This window comes from Haliotis rufescens, unplaced genomic scaffold (genome assembly GCF_023055435.1).
Source record: "Haliotis rufescens isolate VD_foot unplaced genomic scaffold, xgHalRufe1.0.p SCAF_2, whole genome shotgun sequence".
In the NCBI taxonomy this organism is placed as follows: domain Eukaryota; kingdom Metazoa; phylum Mollusca; class Gastropoda; order Lepetellida; family Haliotidae; genus Haliotis; species Haliotis rufescens.
Window position 1 is genome coordinate 13,577,398 of NW_025963890.1, and position 21,493 is coordinate 13,598,890.

Below are 21,493 nucleotides of genomic sequence, written 5' to 3' on the forward strand. Positions count from 1 at the left end.
TGTTGAATTGTTGGCAAGTACCCATACATGCCTAGGTGTGCCAGATCACACCCCAATCCTGCCTATTGGCCTTCTTTTTTTGTGATGCGTGTATACATCGTAGAGACATCCCAACTGTATATAATTTGTCGGTATTGTGGTGATGTTGCTACAGGTGTCCCTGGTGAGGGTGATGATGTTCCCATGGAGGAAGAGGAAGAAGAGGATTACTATGACGACCTGTTCTGTATTGCCTGCAATAAGGCTTTCAAAAGTGACAAGGCGTAAGTCAGCCATGTTCATAACTGGAAACCAGGAAAGAAGTATTCATCCCTGATTACCCAGTGTATAATGTCTCCAGTCAAGTGTGATAAACACCCTGCACTAATTTGCTACCTAATCTTCACTGTGAACCGTATTTGAAAGACCCAAAGCTAAAAATACCTGTCCATTCAGATTACACTCGTGAGCAGGAAAAGGTGGCAGGTTAGTGACAAGAGAGTGTTATCATGAAGCTAGCTGATGAATAGTGCCTGGGTATTTATCAAAATATATAATGGATATTATTGAGTGTCCATGTCATACTATGTTCATGACGTGATTGTTGTTAACATAGAATGACATGAACACGAATATAATGTTCTATTTATTACCAAAGAAGATGTCTACCTAAAGAGACAAATTTTAGTGTTTACTTATGAGGACAGCAAGTTGCAACAGCAGTGGAACCACAATTTGTCGAATGACTTCAACAATCTTCAGCAAAGATATCGTCTCTAGTGTGATACATTCCGACCTCACGTCACAATAAGATTCCAATGACGTCAACAATGTCATCTGGATGACAGAAACAATACCCTGTGTCTCGTGAAGGAATATGACCCTAGGGCTCATATGATTTTTATTAACCCTGATATATTTGCCCTTATAGGTAATAAACAAGCATAATACACTAGGTAATTGAGGATGAGAAAGGTTAGATAATGTAAACATTTGAATAACCGACATGGTGGTACTGCCATTTTGGGACCCTTTCTTTAGGGAGGTAGATACTCATGTTGGCTGAGACAAGTGTAGCAGAAGATCTCATTGTTCCAGTGTTTTTTCTAGTTGATGTAAAGGTGGGGCCATGTTTCATTCAGTTCATTGATCTGATAACTCTTTTTAATTTGAAACTAAACACATTGCATCTGAACTGTTGACGTATCACCTTAACAACTGACTATTTGGAAGTACGAACTGGTCGTGAGAGTTGTCTTACTGTCTGATCTAGGTATGCAAATCATGAAAAGTCCAAGAAACACAAGGACCTTGTAGCCATATTGAAAGCACACATTGAACAGGAAGAGGAAGTGCTGGGAGAGATGGCTGATGGAATACAACTAGCAGACGACATTGATCTGAATGACAGTAATGCTCAGGACAGTAAACAGAAGTGAGTAAAGGAGTTCATGCTCTGTAGTTTATATTGGGCCAGTTGGTGTCTGTGCTCTGGCCTGTTTTGTTCTATGGGGATATTGAAAGGAATTACAATCATCCATTCCGCAGTCCATTCTTTCCATCTGACACGAGGACAAGGGTGCCTTGTGGTCTGAAACTCCACTCCACTCCACCCCACCAACTCTGCCCCAACCAACCAACTCCGCTCTACCCCACCTAACTCTGCCCCACTCCACCCCACCAACTCCGCTCTACCCCACCTAACGCTGCCCCACTCCACCCCACCAACTCTGCTCTACCCCACCTAACTCTGCCCCACTCCACCCCACCAACTCCGCTCTACCCCACCTAACTCTGCCCCACTCCACCCCACCAACTCTGCTCTACCCCACCTAACTCTGCCCCACTCCACCCCACCAACTCTGCTCTACCCCACCTAACTCTGCCCCACTCCACCCCACCAACTCCGCTCTACCCCACCTAACTCTGCCCCACTCCACCCCACCAACTCTGCTCTACCCCACCTAACTCTGCCCCACTCCACCCCACCAACTCTGCTCTACCCCACCTAACTCTGCCCCACTCCACCCCACCAACTCCGCTCTGCCCCACCTAACTCTGCCCCACTCCATCCTTCCCAACTCCACTCTGCTCCACTCCACTCCGCTCCGCTCCACTCCGCTCCACTCCGCTCCACTCCGCTCCACTCCGCTCCACTCCACTCCACTCCACTCCACTCCACTCCACTCCACTCCACTCCACTCCACTCCACTCTTCCTATCTCCAGTCTGCTCTAGGGCGGTCGGGTAGCCTAGTGGTTAAAGCGTTAGCTCGTCACGCCGAAGACCCGGGTTCGATTCCCGACATGGGTACAATGTGTGAAGCCCATTTCTGGTGTCCCCCGCCATGATATTGCTGGAATATTAGCGGCATAAAACCATACTCACTCACTCACTCCAGTCTGCTCTACCCTACCAACTCTACTCCACTCCGCCCCACCCCACCCCACCCCTCCCATATCCAATCCTTTCCACCCCATCAACTCCACTCCACTCTGCCCCACCCAACTCCAATCCACTCCGCCCCGCCAACTCTGGTTCACCCCACCTAACTCTGCCCCACTCCACCCCACCAACTCCGCTCTACCCCACCTAACTCTGCCCCACTCCACCCCACCAACTCTGCTCTACCCCACCTAACTCTGCCCCACTCCACCCCACCAACTCTGCTCTACCCCACCTAACTCTGCCCCACTCCACCCCACCAACTCTGCCCTGCCCCACCTAACTCTACCCCACTCCATCCTTCCCAACTCCACTCTGCTCCACTCCACTCCGCTCCGCTCCACTCCACTCCACTCCACTCCACTCCACTCCACTCCACTCCACTCCACTCTTCCTATCTCCAGTCTGCTCTAGGGCGGTCGGGTAGCCTAGTGGTTAAAGCGTTAGCTCGTCACGCCGAAGACCCGGGTTCGATTCCCGACATGGGTACAATGTGTGAAGCCCATTTCTGGTGTCCCCCGCCATGATATTGCTGGAATATTAGCGGCGTAAAACCATACTCACTCACTCACTCCAGTCTGCTCTACCCTACCAACTCTACTCCACTCCACCCCACCCCACCCCTCCCATATCCAATCCTTTCCACCCCATCAACTCCACTCCACTCTGCCCCACCCAACTCCAATCCACTCCGCCCCGCCAACTCTGGCTCACCCAACCAACTCTGCTCCACTCCACTCCATTCCACGCTGTCCTGCCAACTCTAGTTCACCCCACCAACTCTGCTCCACTCCACTCCACCCCACCAACTCTGGCTCACCCCACCAACTCTGCTCCACTCCATTCCATGCCGCCCCGCCAACTCTGGTTCACCCCACCAACTGTGCTCCACTCCACTCCACTCCACTCCACTCCACTCCACTCCACTCCACTCCACTCCATCCCGCCAACTCCACCCAACTCTTCCTATCTCCAGTCCACTCTACCCCATCAACTTGACTCAACTCCACCCCGCCCAACCCAACCCAACCCACCCCACCAACTCTGCTCTACCCCACCTAACTCTGCCCCACTCCACCCCACCAACTCCGCTCTGCCCCACCTAACTCTGCCCCACTCCACCCCACCAACTCTGCTCTACCCCACCTAACTCTGCCCCACTCCACCCCACCAACTCCGCTCTGCCCCACCTAACTCTGCCCCACACCACCCCACCCCACCCCACCCTTCCAAATCCAGTCCTCTCCACCCCATAAACTCCACTCCACTCTGCCCCACCCAACTCCATTCCACACTGCCCCGCCAACTCTTGTTCACCCCACCAACTCTGCTCCACTCCACCCCGCCCTGCCAACTCTGGCTCACCCCACCAACTCTGCTCCACTCCACTCTGCCCCGCCAAATCAGGATCACCCCACCAACTCTGCTCCACTCCACTCCACTCCACTCCATTCCATGCTGCCCCGCCAACTCTGGTTCACCCCACCAACTCAGCTCCTCTCCACTCCACTCCACTCCGCCCCGCCAACTCTGGTTCACCCCACCAACTCAGCTCCTCTCCGCTCCACTCCACTCCGCCCCGCCAACTCTGGTTCACTCCACCAACTCTGCTCCACTCCACTCCACTCCACTCCACTCCGCCCCGCCAACTCTGGTTCACCCCACCAACTCTGCTCCTCTCCACTTCACTCCACTCCACTCCACTCCACTCCACTCCACTCCACTCCACTCCACTCCACTCCACTCCACTCCACTCCGCCCCGCCAACTCTGGTTCACCCCACCAACTCTGCTCCTCTCCACTCCACTCCACTCCACTCCACTCCACTCCACTCCACTCCACTCCACTCCACTCCACTCCACTCCACTCCACTCCACTCCACTCCGCCCCGCCAACTCTGGTTCACTCCACCAACTCTGCTCCACTCCACTCCACTCCACTCCGCCCCGCCAACTCTGGTTCACTCCACCAACTCTGCTCCACTCCATTCCACTCCACCCCGCCAACTCCACCCAACTCTTCCTATCTCCAGTCCACTCTACCCAACCAACTCGACTCCACTCCGACCCTGTCATGATATGTGCTAGTCAGACAGAAATGTCATCCACAGTATGCTGTAAACAGCCACAGCTCCTTCCAATATGTTCCTACCTGTATATCTCTAGTGTGAGATGTGGCATATAAACAGCGGGGCAAAAGAAATTATGTAAATTGAATTATACCAAAAATTACAAAGGTTATCAAAATGTTACTAGGCTGAAAACAGTCGTTGAAACACTGAATACTAAAGGTCCAAAACACAACTATGACACCCTTATCAAATACATTATCACCGAAGAACCATCTTTTGTTTGCAATCCATCAAACGTGGGTGTATACTTTCTTTTGCCTGGCAGTTTAGCTGTAAATATAGATGTTTGATGTGTAACTAATAAAGAGTGGGACGTTGAATTCAGCACTGCAACCAGTTTCACATGGACAGTCTCTATGGTTTGTTTGTTTGTTGTTTAACGCCGCACTCAGCAATATTCTAGCTATGTGATGGCAGTCTGTACATAATCGAGTCTGGACCAGACAATCCAGTGATTAATATCATGAGCATCGATCTACGCAAATGGGATAGATGAAATGCATCAATCAAGTCAGTGAGCCTGACCACCCGATCCCGTTAGTCGCCTCTTACAACAAGCATAGTCGCCTTTTACGGCATGCATGGGTTGCTGAAGACCTATTCTACCCAGGATCTTCACTGGTCCAGTCTCTATGGGCTCACCAAGTTGTCTTAGTGTTTTCTATGGACTGCCTCTGTAGTCTAGTGGATAGAGTGTCTGCACGAAGATCGGAAGGTCAGTGGTTCAATCCCCAGCCGTGTCATATCAAAAGGCGTTACAAAATGGTACCCTGCCTGGCATATTTGTCATTAATGGAATAAAACAAGGACAGATCGGTGCGGAGTCAGTACACTGTGTCTCATGTTAAAAGTATGGCATGGTATCTCAGAGGGCTGGCACTACAATAAAGTCCGGACTAGCACAAGCAACCACATACACTTGCATGCACATCGCTATATGAGTGCAATATTCTTGAATGTGTTGAACCCCATTTCACCTCACCTCACCACATTTCTGTATCATATTTTTGAACAGGGTACATATATGTGTAGGTGAGGTGAATTGTGATTTAATGTGGCGTCCAAGATTACTGCACTTATATAACGACATGTGTCTGTGTGTGTCTGTGTCTGCTTGTAATACTCCGAACTTATGCCAATTTTATCGTGCTAGCCCACTGAAATACCATGCCGCAGTTTAACATGAATACCCCACTCAGACACAGTATACTGACTCCGAGCAGACCTGTCCTTGGTTTTAGCCCCTTAATGCCGAGTGCCAGACAAATACCACTAGACCACGGAGGTGGTCCATGTATATGTATCCAGAAGGGTACCTGGGGTAGTACCCGACAAGACAATTCCCCCTTCAGTGTAACTTATTACAAGACTATAGGGTTGCGACGGGTACTCGAGTACCCGATAACGAGTCAGGTAGCCTAGGACTCGTCCAATTTTCAGGACTCGAGTACCCGTTCAGGGGAGATAACTCGTAAGTCACTTCAAAATGGACGACAAAGCGGACACACGTTCAAATGTTTGGGCATATTCTGACCTTGATGACACAAAGAAAAAGACCAAATGCCGTCTCTGTGGCATATGTATCAGCTACGCAGGTAGTTCGACGAGTTCCATGAAAAAGCATCTAAGTTTTAAACACAAGAGCATTTACTTTGATATTCTGCGTCACTTGTGGTTTTAGGTAAGCCATGCAGGCATTTAATAAAAAACATAATACCTTAGAATAGATCAATAGATGTTTGATGACCTTTTTTTCGCAAAAGCATTACAAACAAGTGGGACAACATTGAACTACGGGTACTCGAGTCCGGTTCGGGTATTGTCTGCCGGGTACTCTAGTTCAGTTTTCATACCCGGTCGCAACCCTACAAGACTATGTGTCTGAATGATCAACTTATATACTTTTTAAATTCCTGTTTACATTATGATGTTTTATCAAGCAAGCAAGTGCTCAACACCCATCCTATCTCATCCTTAAGTGCCTATGTAGTGATTAAATTATCACAATAAAAGTAAGATCAGTTATATTTTTATTAAACAGTTTGTTTATAGAAAACACATAAATGACATGCAATGATGCAGAATTCCTGATGAAATAACTTGATTGTTATGTTGTTCCAACAAATTGTATATTGATGAATCTCCTTTTGATACGAGACAATGGAATAATGACATTAGTTCATACATGTATACTACTCAAGAACAGTTAAGGATCGCCTGATTCTTTCATATTACTATAGTTAATCTGCTATGGCTTGACTAGATTAACTATTGTAATATTAAAGAATTGGGTGATCCTTAACATTTCTTCAGTAGTATATACTCACCAACAAAAGAAATGCGAATACAATACCTGTTGGTTAACACATGAAAAGTTACTCATATTCGAGAGATATTAGATTGGTTTGATGCACAAACGAACATACTGGTATGTTGTGTGAACGGACACTCATGAACGCATCACATGTGACATCATAGATCCATGACTCGAGATGCATCATTTGTCTCGTGCAGAATTAGCATGTAAAGTTTTGAAATTTTGTGCAGCATATCGTGATAAGATAAAAGAGACTGTGGTAAAGCTTGAGTGATTGTTCGTTTTGTCATTAATTGGTATACACATTGGAAAAATCTCATCTTAACGTAAATACTTGTTTCTTGATTCATGTTTCTCTTAGCGGTGAGTATATATATTCTGTTACATTTGAAACAGACTCGAATAATAGGGTAAATCTCATCTATACTCCTATTCTATGTACATGGTGATCTGCAACTCAACAATGAGTAAACATTTAAATGGAATAATGGTGGTCTATACAGGAAGAATGAAGCCATGTTGAACATACAGAGTAACATGTGAAGTCAGGTAGAAAATAATAATGAGGTAACGAAAAAACAACTGTTTGCTTCCTGTTTCTTCATGAAAGAAATTAGAATTTATTTTTTATTAAGGCCCAAAATATCATTCTTATCGTATTTTCTCACCCCAATTGGTCAAATCCGTAAACAAAAAAATAAGAAAGTGTTGCTTAAACATATTTTTAATGGGAATTGGCAGAAGCAGGCTGCCATTCTTAGTGTAGTTTGGATGCAATCCTCAGTTTGATTCTCCGAGAAATATAAGTTGCATGGGTTATGAAAATTGTTGACCTCAAATCCCAACTCCCACCTAGCTAATTCATGCTGGGGTTGATAAACTGGGGAAGATAAAACTAATGATGGAAAATGATAGCAAAAGAATGCATGTGTTGAACATGAACAACATATTTGGTTTTCTAATGAACATCTGAGGCTCATGGAATACTAATATTAATATTACTAATGATTATGATTCCTAAAGATGAAACGGTTTCTAGTTTGTCTATTCTTGTTTTGTCGGTAAACTATCTTGTGAGGGTTCTAGCTCTATCTAGTATGTTATTGTCAAGGTATTGGCTATATCTAGTATACTATGCTTAACGTACTGGTTCTAGTTCCTTTTTTGTTTGTTCTATGATGAACACATGGATATAAAGGGATTTATTTAGACCTACTCAGAGGCTGATATTCGGCCCCAAGTCTGTAGCCAATGTCATCCCAAATTCCCATATAGTAAATACAAAATCCCATATTGTAATTACAAAGTCTGTAGACAGTGTCATCCCAAATTCACATATTGTTATTACAAATTCCCATTTTGTAATTCTGAATTCCTATATTGCAATTACAAACTCCCCTCTTGCAATTACAAATTCCTATATTGCAATTACAAATTCCCCTATTGTAATTATAAATTCCTATATTGCAATTACAAATTCACATATTGCAATTACAAATTCCCCTATTGCAATTCTGAATTCCTATAGTGCAATTACAAATTCCTATATTGCAATTACAAATTCACATATAGGAATTACGAATTTCCCTATTGCAATTCTGAATTCCTATAGTGCAATTACAAATTCCTATAGTGCAATTACAAATTCACATATTGGAATTACAAATTCCCCTATTGCAATTCTGAATTCCTATAGTGCAATTACAAATTCCTATAGTGCAATTACAAATTCCTACATTGCAATTACAAATTCCTATATTGCAATTACAAATTCACATATTGCAATTACAAATTCCCCTTTTGCAATTCTGAATTCCTATAGTGCAATTACAAATTCCTATAGTGCAATTACAAATTCCTATATTGCAATTACAAATTCACAGATTGCAATTACAAATTCCTATATTGCAATTACAAATTCCTATATTGTAATTACAAATTCCCATATTGCAATTTCAAAGTCGGTAGACAGTGTCATCACAAATTCCCATATTGTAATTACAAGTTCCCATATTGTAATTCTGAAGTGCTATATCACAATTACAAATTCCCTTATTGTAAATACAAATTCACATATTGTAAATACAAATTCACAATGTAGTCATAGTCATAGTTATGACCAATGATAACCAGTGATATGGTTTTGTGGAGTTGACTTGTGTTTCACTGATAACAAGACCATAAAGATGATAGAGAAGGCTTTAGTGTGCAGTTTTATGCTATTGCATTGAATGCAATGTTGAGATTCCACTAAATTTGAAAAAATAAGAACTTAAGAAAAGTGATGAGTTTTTCCCAGTGTGCCTGCCAGTGGCACTTAGTTTGGAATCTTTGATTAATCCCTGATGAAACATATTTACATTAGGCAGATGATACGGTCACATCAAAGTAAGCATCCAACATACTAAGATCATCTTTACCTTAGAATACAACATATCTATAGCATTAAATAATTACTTTATACCAAGAGTTGGTGATGATTGATGACAATCAGTGGTTGATTTGTGTATCCATAATGAACATCAGAAAATATGTTTTGATTTGTTCAACCATTCAAAAATTGTATGAACAATATAAAGACCATCATTTTCCAACTGATAAAGAATATCATTTTTGAAATCCTGAAAAGCTCAATAATATTAACATTTTGTAATCCATTCTGATTGATTGTTTGGTTTTGAAACCCCAACCACTTGTGAGATATTATGAACCAAAGATAGTTTTGTCAAATGTTTAAATGTAAACTTTTAGACTATTCACCTTTAGACTATTAAAAATGCATATTTGGTCGCATGCAAGAATTTAGTAATTTGAGATCATTTTGACTCAGCGCATTTTTCAGGCATGACAGCATCATTTAAACAATTTATACTTTTTTTGGAAAATTTAACAAAATTCAAAGTTCCCATTATGCATAATGAAAATGAGCCACAGAACAAAATGAATATTATCTTGTTTCAGGTAAATAGTATATTATTCTTAAAACTACTCTGTACTGATATCTCCAACATCCTTTTTAAAACATACTGAACTTTTCTTTTTTCATAGGTCACCTAGTAAATGCACATTACAAAGGACTTGCATTCTACTGGCACTGGCTAGTTTTGATCACTACGTGAAGCCTTCTTTTCCCACGAATATGTATCTGTGCCTGCTAATTATGCCAGAGAATACTATCTAGTCTATGTTTTCAGGGTTTGCCAGAGGCTATTCAGTGCATTTTGAAAGTTATTATTTAAAAGGTCAGCTGTTAGATTTTGTTTGATTTTTGTAGTTGTATTCTTTTATTTTGTCTTATCCTTAAAAAATAGAGTAATCTGACAAATATAGATAATTGTTTCTTTTTTTATTTGTTTTTCCTTTGTGGTTTGTGTACCCAGTCAAACAATTAAAATACTCAGATGTTAGGAGATCAGTATTACTTTTTAGATAGTGAAACTCTTTAATTTGCAAATTAACATTTACACGTCTCTATGGTAGTTTCCACTCATGACTCTTGGCTTTGCTATGTTTGTTTGGGTTGATACTTTGAACTACAGCCTTTAAGACTTCACTGATTTTGGGATACAAATTGATCTTAGATGCTATCGATTTTTTAATGCCACTGAGTTTGTTAGTGATCACGTACTTCTTCATCATACTTCTAAGTTTGGTCCTGATCGACTTCATCTGATCATCAATTTCCATCAGCTTGTAATGTCCCTTTCGATACCACCAACCAGACTCATCTGAAAGGTCATGGTCAAAGGAGTTATCAAGGTCAAATGAATCCATGAAACTTTGGGATGACCTTGAACCTTTTCTGTCCAAATCCTGCTCATTACTTAGGTGGTGTGAATCACTGCTGATGAACTGAAGAGACTCCTTTGAAAGAGCAGACGACATTCCTTGACTTGAGTCAAATGAATCAAAACCTCTACTTTCACTACTGGTCATTGAGTCATAACTGTCACTGACCTCCAGTCGTGCGAGCTCTGGTCTTGCAGACACACTGTCACTCTTGACTGGAGCATGTTGCATATAGCGCTTGTCGTGCTGTCCACCTGGGTGATGTGTTTTGGAATTTGGAACATGAGACAGTTGATCCTTGTGAAATGGAAACTGTCTCCCATTCAGGGCATGGCCAGGAAAGTTTAAATGTCTCTTATATCTCGGCTTTTCATCAACTTCATAATTGTGTTCTTGATTGGGAACATCACCATCAGTGTCAAGATCAGTGTTTTTGGATGTTGCATCAACTTCTGGAACATCAAGATCAAGTTCATCATAATGATTTTCAACTCTGCGGAATGTTTCCAGATCTTTTGGACTGACATCAGCATACTGAGGTGTCCTCAGCAGCAAGTTGTCAGCTTTGTCCTTGCGGTCAGCCTGTGTTGTGTGGTGGTTGCGAGACACACTCTTCCTCTGGCGCAGATTGTCCTTCTCCTTGTGGCTCTTGTAGATGCTGTCCTTCCTCTCCTGGAGACCTGCTCTGTCAATAGGGATGCTGTAGTAGCTGCCAGTCATCTGAGTCTTGGTGTCCGGGACACTCACAGTATCACTCCCTGCTCCACCTTGCAGTGCAGGGTTATCTCCCTCCCTTGACAGTAAACGGTCACCAACAGCATTTCTAGCTGGAACTGACCCAGTATCGATTCCAGCTTCACCTTGCATAGTGGTATTGTCTCCCTTGTTTGAAGGCTGGAGTAACGGATCGTTTGCTGTGTCTATTGGTTGTGCTTTGGTATTAGTTTTGTTCGAGTTCGTGGCTGGGTCAGCTGAGTTAACTGGGCTAGAGGTGTTTGGCTTCATGTATTCCTCTTCATATTGAATGATGGGACTGCTCATGTGTGACGTGGAAGAGTTGGCAGGAAGTCCTGTACCATCAACATACCTCTCAAACTGACTTTCACCAGTGACAACATTACCTCCATATGGTTCAAAGTCGGTTTCATTGTTTCCAATCAGATCATTTCCAACATTTTCAAACTCAGTCTCACCTGCGTCGTATGTTTCATTCCCATTTTCAATATTAATTTCTGGTTCTTTGAAAATAGTTCCATTATAAGGGAATAGCTCTTCAAATTGCAGTGTCTCATTGATTTCTTCTAATCTTTCTTCAAGAGTTTCATTAAGTTCCCTTATCATTTCATCAATTGTTTCGTTTCGATTTTGTAAGAATTCTTCAATGGTTTCGTTTCTCTCAGCCAAGATGTCCTCAGCAGTTTCATTGGCTGTACCAAACATGTCATCGATTGTCTCATTTCTGCCATTCAGTCCTTCCTGGTCAGTCACATTTCTCTCTTCAAACCAATCCACAATAGTCTCATTGGCTTCCCCCAGTAAACCATCAACTGTTTCATTGCCCCCATTCTCCTGTGCAGTAAGAGTCTCATTTGTAGCTTCACCCTTCATGCCAGTATTATTTGAGGTATTTTCCCCATTGTTCAGAGGACCACCTCCGATGCCTGTTCCTTGACCTCCAGGGCCTGTCCTCTGACCTTCAGGATATCCTGGGCCGAACCCCTGTCCAGACAGTCCTCTGCCGCTATTCCAGCCTGTACCAGGAACTCCACTATTCATGCCTGGGAACTGACCACCTCTACCATATGGGTTCATCCAACCCATCCACCCAACTCCACCAGGACCCCAAGCATAACCATATCCATTCCCAGCAAAATTAGGATTCCTTGGTCCAAAATAGCCAGCATTGGCCATAGGTCTTCTTCCCATATTGAACAACTGGGGATTAGAGTAGCCTCCTGGGAAGTCTCTTTCTTCTTCATGTTCAGGTTCAAATTCAGCCTCATATTCATTCTCATTTTCCCATTGGTTGTACTCACTGTTGCCATAGTAACCTCTGGGGCCATAATAACCTTGACCTCTGCCACCTTGACCTGGATTAAACATTCCTTCGGGGTTGTAAATCCCTTGGCCATTGTGATTGTATATGCCACCACTTGCACCATTTTGTTCTCTGGTACCACCAGCGTGTCCTTCATTCACTCCCAGGTTATGGGGGTGCCCACCAACACCTGTTCCAACCGTGCCACCGTGCCCTGATCCGATGCTGGGGTTGCCACCAAGTCCAGGGTTTCCACTATTTCTACCAAGTTGCCCATTACTAGTATTTTGTGTATTCCCACCTCTGTTTCCTGCATTGCCACCATTGTGTTCATCATTGCCACGAGTGTTTCCAGCATTGCCACCTCTGTTTCCTGCACTGCTCCCTCTGTTTCCTGCATTGCCACCATTGTGTCCAGCTTTGCCACCACTGTTTATTTCACTGCCACCAGTATTTCCAAGATTGCCACCATTGCTTCCAGCAATGCCACCATTGTTTCCTTCACTGCCCCTTCTGTTTCCTGCATTGCCACCATTGTGTCCAGCATTGCCACCTCTGTTTCCTGCACTTGCACCAGTATTATCATGATTGCCACCACTGCTTCCAGCATTGCCACCAGTGTATCCAGCATTGCCACCTGTATTTCCAAAATTGCCACCTGTGGTACCGCTGTTTGCCATACTTGAACCGGAATGCCCTACACCACCATTTCTAAAGCCAATATTTCCCATATTGCCACCATATCCAGTGTTTCCTCCAGAATTGCCCCAGCTTCCATATCCTTGGCCGTTATGGCGCGTATTCCCACCGATCTGTCTGCTATTTCCTCCAAAGCCTGGGCCAGTATGCATGATATTACCTCCATTAATTCTACCTTGGCCATTATTTCCAACTCCTTCGTTTCCACCATACCCTGAGCCAGCTTGTGGAATATTTCCTCCGTTATTTCCAGTTTGGCCATTATTTCCAACTCCTCCAGGTCCACCATTCCAGCCAGGCCCAGTTCCATAGTTTTGACCATTCCAGCCAACGTTACCATGACTCCCTCCAAGACCTGGCCCACCATTGTATCCAGTGTTATATACATAATAGTCATACAGTTCGTGTGAAATGTCAGCACCTTCCATGGATGTCACGTTGTCATCATTTTCACCTGATTCCGCGGGACCAACATTAACCACAACATTGCCATTACTCAAAACTTCAGTGCTGTTATTCTCAACTGAGTTAACTTCAAATTCTTCCACTGTAAGAGGTTCGAACATTCTGTGGGGTAACTCACCAGGGTCTTCGGGCAACATGTGCCACTCTCCCAGTCTGCGGGTATTTGAATTACCAGACTGTCTCGACATCTCACCAATCTGTCCGGCTCCTCCCGGAATCCCCATTCCTGAATCTCGGGCATGATTTCTATTAAATCCTTGATCTGATTGTGGCTTATTGAACTCTTCCTGACTCACAGTCTCGGTAGAATTGCCCACTGTCTTATCCTCTGTTTCGTCCTCAGAGGGGGTGTGCAGAGTCCAATCCTTTGACCCAGGGTCACTGCTCCGTGTATCGGTGACAGAGGTCACTGTTTCTGTCTTTCTCGGCTCTGGTGTCCCAAGATTTAGCATTGCACCAATTTCAGTATACACACGTCTGAATATAGCCCAGTGACGCAACACACTATCAGACATTGCAGACAGCTTTTCCTGAATACTGTCAATCTGATGGTTGGATATTTGAATCTGACCCAATGCATCATTGAGTTTAGTCTCAACAGGTGATAAAGTTGTCGAGATCGCAGAAGATGAAATATTGTTCTTTTCAGCAGTTTCTATCACAGACGTAGAAGTTTCGTTAAAATCATCAGTCACTGTAATAGGTGCACAAGAAAAGATGTCCAACACTATGAAGACACATGCACACAGTAATTCCCTTCTCAGAACACCAGCCATCTTGTCGTCTGACCGTCTGCTGACTCAAGGAATATTTATGCTGCTGCAGTATCGGGGCCTTCTGCTAAATAGTCAGACAGGCAGGATGACAGCCATTAGTCAGCCATTGGCGGGAGTGGCCTCATCATCAGGGAACCCGACACCCTGTTGTCTGTCAATGTCAACATTGTTTAGGTTTGCCTTTTTTGAAAATAATACTTCGTTCCTGTTACTGAACGATTCCTTTTATGATTATTGTATTTTGTAACATGGATTTAGTATATATAATAATTCCGTTATTTTTTAGCTCCAAACATTTAACTTTTAAAACTTATTGCTTAATGCCATATTTTCTCTTTTGTAGTCAGATATGTCTTGAATAAGCAAATTTTGTTGATATTGATACTTTATTTTTTAAATAATATTTGGATTTCCCTTCATTTACATATTATGTTTTTGAAGTTATAAGAAAAAGAGCCTCAACTATGTATTGTCGTTAGTTTCTGATAAATTATTATGTTTAACTATTATTCATTTGGTGTTTAATTCATTTCATTAATGAACAAAGAAAATGTTTCTTTCATTCATCATTCACAAATTTGGCATCAAAATATCCTGATATATCTTGAAACCTTACTCAAAAGACACCATGGGGATTCCGGGTTAGAATGGGTCCCGAGCAACCCATGCAGGTCATAATAGGAGACTTATGGATTTGGGTGGTCAGACTCGGTAACTTGGTTGATAGTGTGTCGTACTCTGACAGCATGGATTGATACAGGCCGACGTCACATAGGTGGAATATTGCTCAGTGCAGTGTTGAACAAACAAACAAGCAAATACTCAACTTCACTATAGTCTGTTTTCCTCACATATTTGGGGCGGTCGTGGTTAAAGCGTTAGCTCGTCACGCCGAAGACCCGGGTTCGATTCATATCATGGGTACAATGTGTGAAGCCCATTTCTGGTGTCCCTCGCCGTGATATTGCTGGAATATTGCTAAAAAAAAGTGGCGTAAAACCATACTCACTCACTCACTCACTCCTCACATATTTTATGATTTCACAGGATAACCCTTTAAAGACTTAATTTACTGGAAAATAAAAAGTTGAATGAAGTTTCAGCCATGGTTGTTTACTGATTCAATTTCCTGTAATCCTCCAATATAACGTTCCCATGAATCATATGAAGGTGACATTATCACAAAGAGCAGACATGACTAACTTTGAGAGAAGGTTGAAAATGGCCGCCTGTCATTCAGTCCCTAGTTGGATATCAAACTTTTGAGGGTAGACGTGTACAGCAGACGTGTACAGCAGACGTGTAGGGCAGACGTGTAGCCTGGTGTTAGACAAACAGACCTGTCAATCACTTGTTAACCCAGACAATGGACATGACTTCTAGTTTTGCTGCCCGAGATCATGCTTTGAGAGATACGGTTTTACAAAGTTTAAAAAAAAAGCAAAATTCTGCCAGTCTGTTGAACATTTCTCATGCAAGTTTGAACAAATTTACTTGCATACCTTTACGTTTCTGTGAGAGAATAATCTCCTTCTGGGGATCTCTTGAAAAAAGTCTAAGAAGTATTGATCTATCATTAATGAAAATATTTGAATGTGTTGTCCCTGTTAATATAATTAATTTTGTGTGAATATATTATATTCAAAGTACAAGCCATGAAAGGACTTGGTGACCACTCCATGTTCAAGTTGCTTTATTGCTTGAATGTTATTGCCGGCAGTGTTGAATAACGCCCTCCCTCACTCCCTCACTCACTCACTCAATAATACATAGAAAGTGATGATAAACCTCAGATCTCGTTTCGTCTCATGTGAAAATCTGGGTTAGAATAGGTCTTCAGCAACCCATGTTTGCTGTCTATGATTATTGTAAGAGGCAACTAACGGGATTGGGTGGTCAGGCTCGCTGACTTAGTTGATGCATGTCATCGATTCCAATTGCGTGGATCGATGCTCATGATGTAAATCACTGGATTGTCTTATTTACAGACCACCGTCATAAAGCTGGAATATTGCTGAGAGCTGCCTTAAACAACAAACAAACAAACTCATTTCATGCTATAGGGGTGGGTGGGGGGTGGGGGCATGAGTGGCCCAGTGTAAGGTGCCTCAATTCACTTTGCAGAGTTGCGCCCCTTGTTGAGCCTATGATCCTGGGTTTGAATCCCGGTTTCGCCCCGATTATGTTTCTAGGTTTGTCACCATCATACCTGTGCTCGTGATTTTCACAAAAGAGGTAACCATCAGAGACCTTGCATCACTTTGGGCTTTCCTCCCGCATTAAGCTCATATGCTGTGATATAACTGTAATACTGTTCAACCCATGCAGCGTTGAACCCAATTCACTCACTCATGCTATAGGGGAAAACCAGGAAGTTTGTAGACACAACAGTTACAATACCCTTTGTGCTTTTCAGACTGTCAAAGAAACAGAAGAAGAAGAGGAAGCAACAAAAACAGCAGCAGGAGGTACGCTAAAAAACTGAATACAGAATAATGTGTTGATATGTTATTCCTGTAATTAACTCGGAGCCACAGGATATTAATGACATGGTTTTATTCTGTTGCTGTAATTCTTTTGCTACAAAGACATTTTAGGATGCTGCATTCTGATAGGTCTGTGTGTGATACTGAATCTATGTTAGACCATGATTTTGTTTAACACAGCTTTGCCGCGAAAGAAAATATTTATTTGAAGTATTCCTTTTACAAACCCTTCAATTCCAAAAGTCTGTACATTTTTCAAATTTGAAACCTCGTACTAACACTTTTGGTTTTGAAACCTCATGCTAACTCTTTTGGTTTTGAATGAAATTTATAGGTATCAGTGTTTATCTCCTGACTGAACACTTGTATAATGGATACCTGGAAGTGACGTTGCTGATTTTGGCACCTAAGTGATGCCTCGTTGAAGGTCCGAAAGAGACTGGTGATGTTACCTTAGGGGATACACCAGAGCAGTAATGTCTGATTACCTTGTTGTTAAAGCTGGTCAAACTGGGGACCAAGATTTTATTGTGATCTGATTAGTGTTTGGACGTTACATAGCTCTTTAAAATTGATCTCCTTTGTGTTGAACTCCAGGAAGAGGAGGAAGACATGGGGAAGTTAGAGGGCAGACTTGGAGATGTGGATATCAGCACCGAGGATACCCCAGACAGGTACAGGGCGACTACATAGGGATGATTATGTGAGCATGTGTGTCATACTGATTTTACAAAACAATGTCAGAATTGTTGTATTTCTTGAGTGAGGGTCATACATGTACATGAATTCTTATGCGTGTTTCGTAAAATCAGTGTGACACACATGCAAGAGTAATAATTTCTTTACTACTCTTTATTTCTTAATCATTTTGAGCTCCGCTTTAGAAAAACGCATTGATCACGACTGCTGTCTTAAAAAAAAATAATTGTTAAATGACGTCAACAATCTTTGGTTATGATGTCATTTCTAGTGTGACGTCATACTGACATTACGTCACAATAAGATTTGAATGATGTCAACAATGACGTCCGGATGATGTAAACAATACACTGGTACGCGTCAAGTGATATTTGCACTAGGGCAAATACAAATGTCATGAACTCATTTTTCTCTAACCTCATGAGTATAAAATCAAAACGGGAAACACAGCTTGCTTGCCTAAACATACCACCCAGTTTGATATGCATGTAGTGAACAACATTGTTGACATATTTCTCTGTGTGTAGCTCCACTGCATCCCAGAAACACAAGACCAAGGAGAAGCCTAGTGGTGACACACCGGAGGTAGGTGGTTGTAGGGGAATAGTCTCAGGTCTGGAGGCCCCATGTCCACACTGACAGAGCCTGTAAGCCCCTATTGTCTCCCTGCCCGGGTGACAGGTGATGGGCGTCCTACACGACAGAGGTAACCCTACCTGTGTGAGAATAGGACCCCATGGAGCTGGGCAGAGGTGTCCTTGGGCCTCCTACTTGGGGGTGTGCGGGAGGGTGACTTCATTGGGGAGGCATGATGGTAGCACTATTGAGGGAGGGGGCATGTCGTATTGATTTATTAAGCAAGTTCATTACTTTAGTAGCTTTATGATCTGAGATATTCTGTTTATTTCAAATTATCATTAGGAGGTGTTGATATTTTTGACTTGGTTGACAGGTCTACTCCTTCCCCCGATAAGGTTAGTGGGGTGGCCAAAAAACTTGAAGTGATTAGGTAGTGTTCATGAGTGATTCAAATACTTTTTACGATAAAAGAATTTAGGAATGGCATCATATGATGTTTGTTTGTTTGCTGTTTAACACTGCACACAGCAATATTCCAGCTATATGACAGCAGTCTGTAAATAATCGAAACTGGACCAGACAATCCAGTGACAATCATGCACATCGATCCACACAATTTGGATACGATGACATGCATCAACCAAGTCAGCAAGTCTGACCGCCTCTTACGACAAGTATAGTCACCTTTTACGGCATCATATGCAAATGAGGTTATCACGCTTTTTGTGTTTTGGGATGTATTTTCCTGTATTAGGAATAAACACCAAGGCTTGTTTAATACAATGTTTATTCCTGCAACAGGATATGCACCACCCGAACACACACCCAAACACACACCCAAACACACACCCAAACGCCCATCCAAACACACACCCAAACGCCCATTTCCCCCAAATGGCAAAGCTTTTAAGAGTTCATCGACACACTTATCCTTTAGTTTGGCTTTTGTCATTGTCTTGGTGGGAGAGATAACTAGTTTGTCCTGCCTAGATTTCCCCAAGAGGATGACAATATGTCATTTCATGTGTCATCATGTTAGTCCGGAAGCCTTGATAAAAGTTGTCTGGATGATGTAGACCTGCATGTAATTAAAGGCACATAGGGGCAGTCGGGGTAGCCTAGTGGTTAAAGCATTTGCTGAAGGCCTGGTTCGATTCCCCACATGGGTACAATGTGTGAAGCCAATTTCTGGTGTCCCCCGCCGTGATATTGCTGGAATATTGCTAAAAGTGACGTAAAACCCAACTTACTCACTCACGCATATTATTAAGTGGCCATGATTGATTAATCTGGACATTGATTAATCCAGATAATTTCATGGGGAACAGAACGTCCTGATTATCAGGGTTTGACCATATGTTTTATTATCTTAATGTCCAAAGTGACAAAAGTAACTAAAGTGCAATAGAAATAATCTTCAAGAAATAGGATGGGGCAAGTTTTGGTTGTAATTTGATGAGATACATGGCCAAAAAGATTACCGTAAGTGATAATTCATCAAAGTTGGAATTAGGCAGCCCCAGATGGGATTATTTGTGGTAAAGAGTTACTTCAACCAAATGCCTTGGATCTTTGCTCAACTGGTGACCACCGGTTTATCTGGTTCTTGTTCCACAAAGCGATCTTAGTGCTAAGATGATCATAGCTCTCATACTTTAACATAGACTTGCACTGTGGTATCCCTGAGATGATCATAACTCCCATACTTTAACATAGACTTGCACTGTGGTATCCCTGAGATGATCATAACTCCCATACTTTAACATAGACTTGCAACAGTGGTATCCCTGAGATGATCATAACTCCCATACTTTAACATAGACTTGCAACTTGCAACAGTTGTTGTTCTAAGATGATCGTAACTCCCATACTTTAAGATAGACTTGCAACTTGCAACAGTTGTATCCCTAAGAAGATCGTAACTCCCATACTTTAACAAAGACTTGCAACTTGCAACAGTCATATTGCTAAGATGATCTTAACTCCTATACTTTAACAAAGACTTACAACTTCCAACAGTTGTATCACTAAGATGATCGTAACTTCTATACTTTAACATAGACTTGTAACTAGTGCTATGTAACAGTCATAGCACTAAGATCAATTTATGATCCACTGTGGGAAGTCGGCTTTAAGATTGATCCCCACTATCGATGGTCAGGCTTGGTGATTTGGTTGATCGTGTGTCATCATACCCAGACAGACTTGATTATTTACAGGCTGCCATCATTGACCTGACACATACATATTGCTGAGTGTCGTGTTAAACAACAAACATTTGCTCTTTAGTGTTCAGGGAGTTGACATATTGTTACTGAAAATAGCCTGTCCTGCTCTCTGTTGTATAGGAATGTACAGCCAGCAGAGTGGAGGGAGATGTGGGCGGCGCCCCCGGGGGGAAGGAGCCAAGTGATGTCACGCCAGCCGAGACTAGTCTCACGGACAGTTGTCATGGAGATGACAGTGTCACTGAAAACACACCTACAGAAGAGTTACATCCAGACAGCAGAAAACCCAGCAATAGTAAACCTAAAGAGGTGAATATTTAACACAACGATGTGAATACAAAACCTAACCACGTGAATACTAACCCTGACCAGGTGAATACAAGACCTAACCAGGTGAATACAATACCTAGTAAAGTGAATACAAGACCTAACCAGGTGAACACAATACCTAGTAAAGTGAATACAAGACCTAACCAGGTGAATACAATACCTAGTTAAGTGAATACAAGATCTAACCAGGTGAATACTATACCTAGCAAAGTGAATACAAGACCTAGCAAAGTGAATACAATACCTAACCAGGTGAATACAAGACCTATCCAGGTGAATACTTCCCCTAACCAGTTAAATACAATACCTAGTAAAGTGAATACAAGACCTAACCAGATGAACACAATACCTAGTAAAGTGAATACAAGACCTAACCAGGTGAATACTAACCCTAACCAGGTGAATACTATACCTAGCAAAGTGAATACAATACCTAACCAGGTGAATACAAGACCTAGCAAAGTGAATACAATACATAACCAGGTGAATACTATACCTAGTAAAGTGAATACAATACCTAGTAAAGTGAATAC

At 42.5% G+C, this 21,493-nt stretch overlaps 1 protein-coding gene across 1 annotated transcript in view; it reads left to right on the forward strand.

Moving 5' to 3' along the window:
- LOC124113740 (dnaJ homolog subfamily C member 21-like) overlaps positions 1-21,493 on the forward strand; it is a 40,340-nt gene that overhangs the window by 17,590 nt on the left and 1,257 nt on the right. The window contains exons 9-14 of the mRNA XM_048399656.1: positions 155-263; positions 1,253-1,414; positions 17,055-17,106; positions 17,722-17,798; positions 18,351-18,408; positions 20,751-20,939. Of these exons, the coding sequence (XP_048255613.1) occupies positions 155-263; positions 1,253-1,414; positions 17,055-17,106; positions 17,722-17,798; positions 18,351-18,408; positions 20,751-20,939 (647 nt within the window). The remainder of the gene's footprint in view (positions 1-154; positions 264-1,252; positions 1,415-17,054; positions 17,107-17,721; positions 17,799-18,350; positions 18,409-20,750; positions 20,940-21,493) is intronic.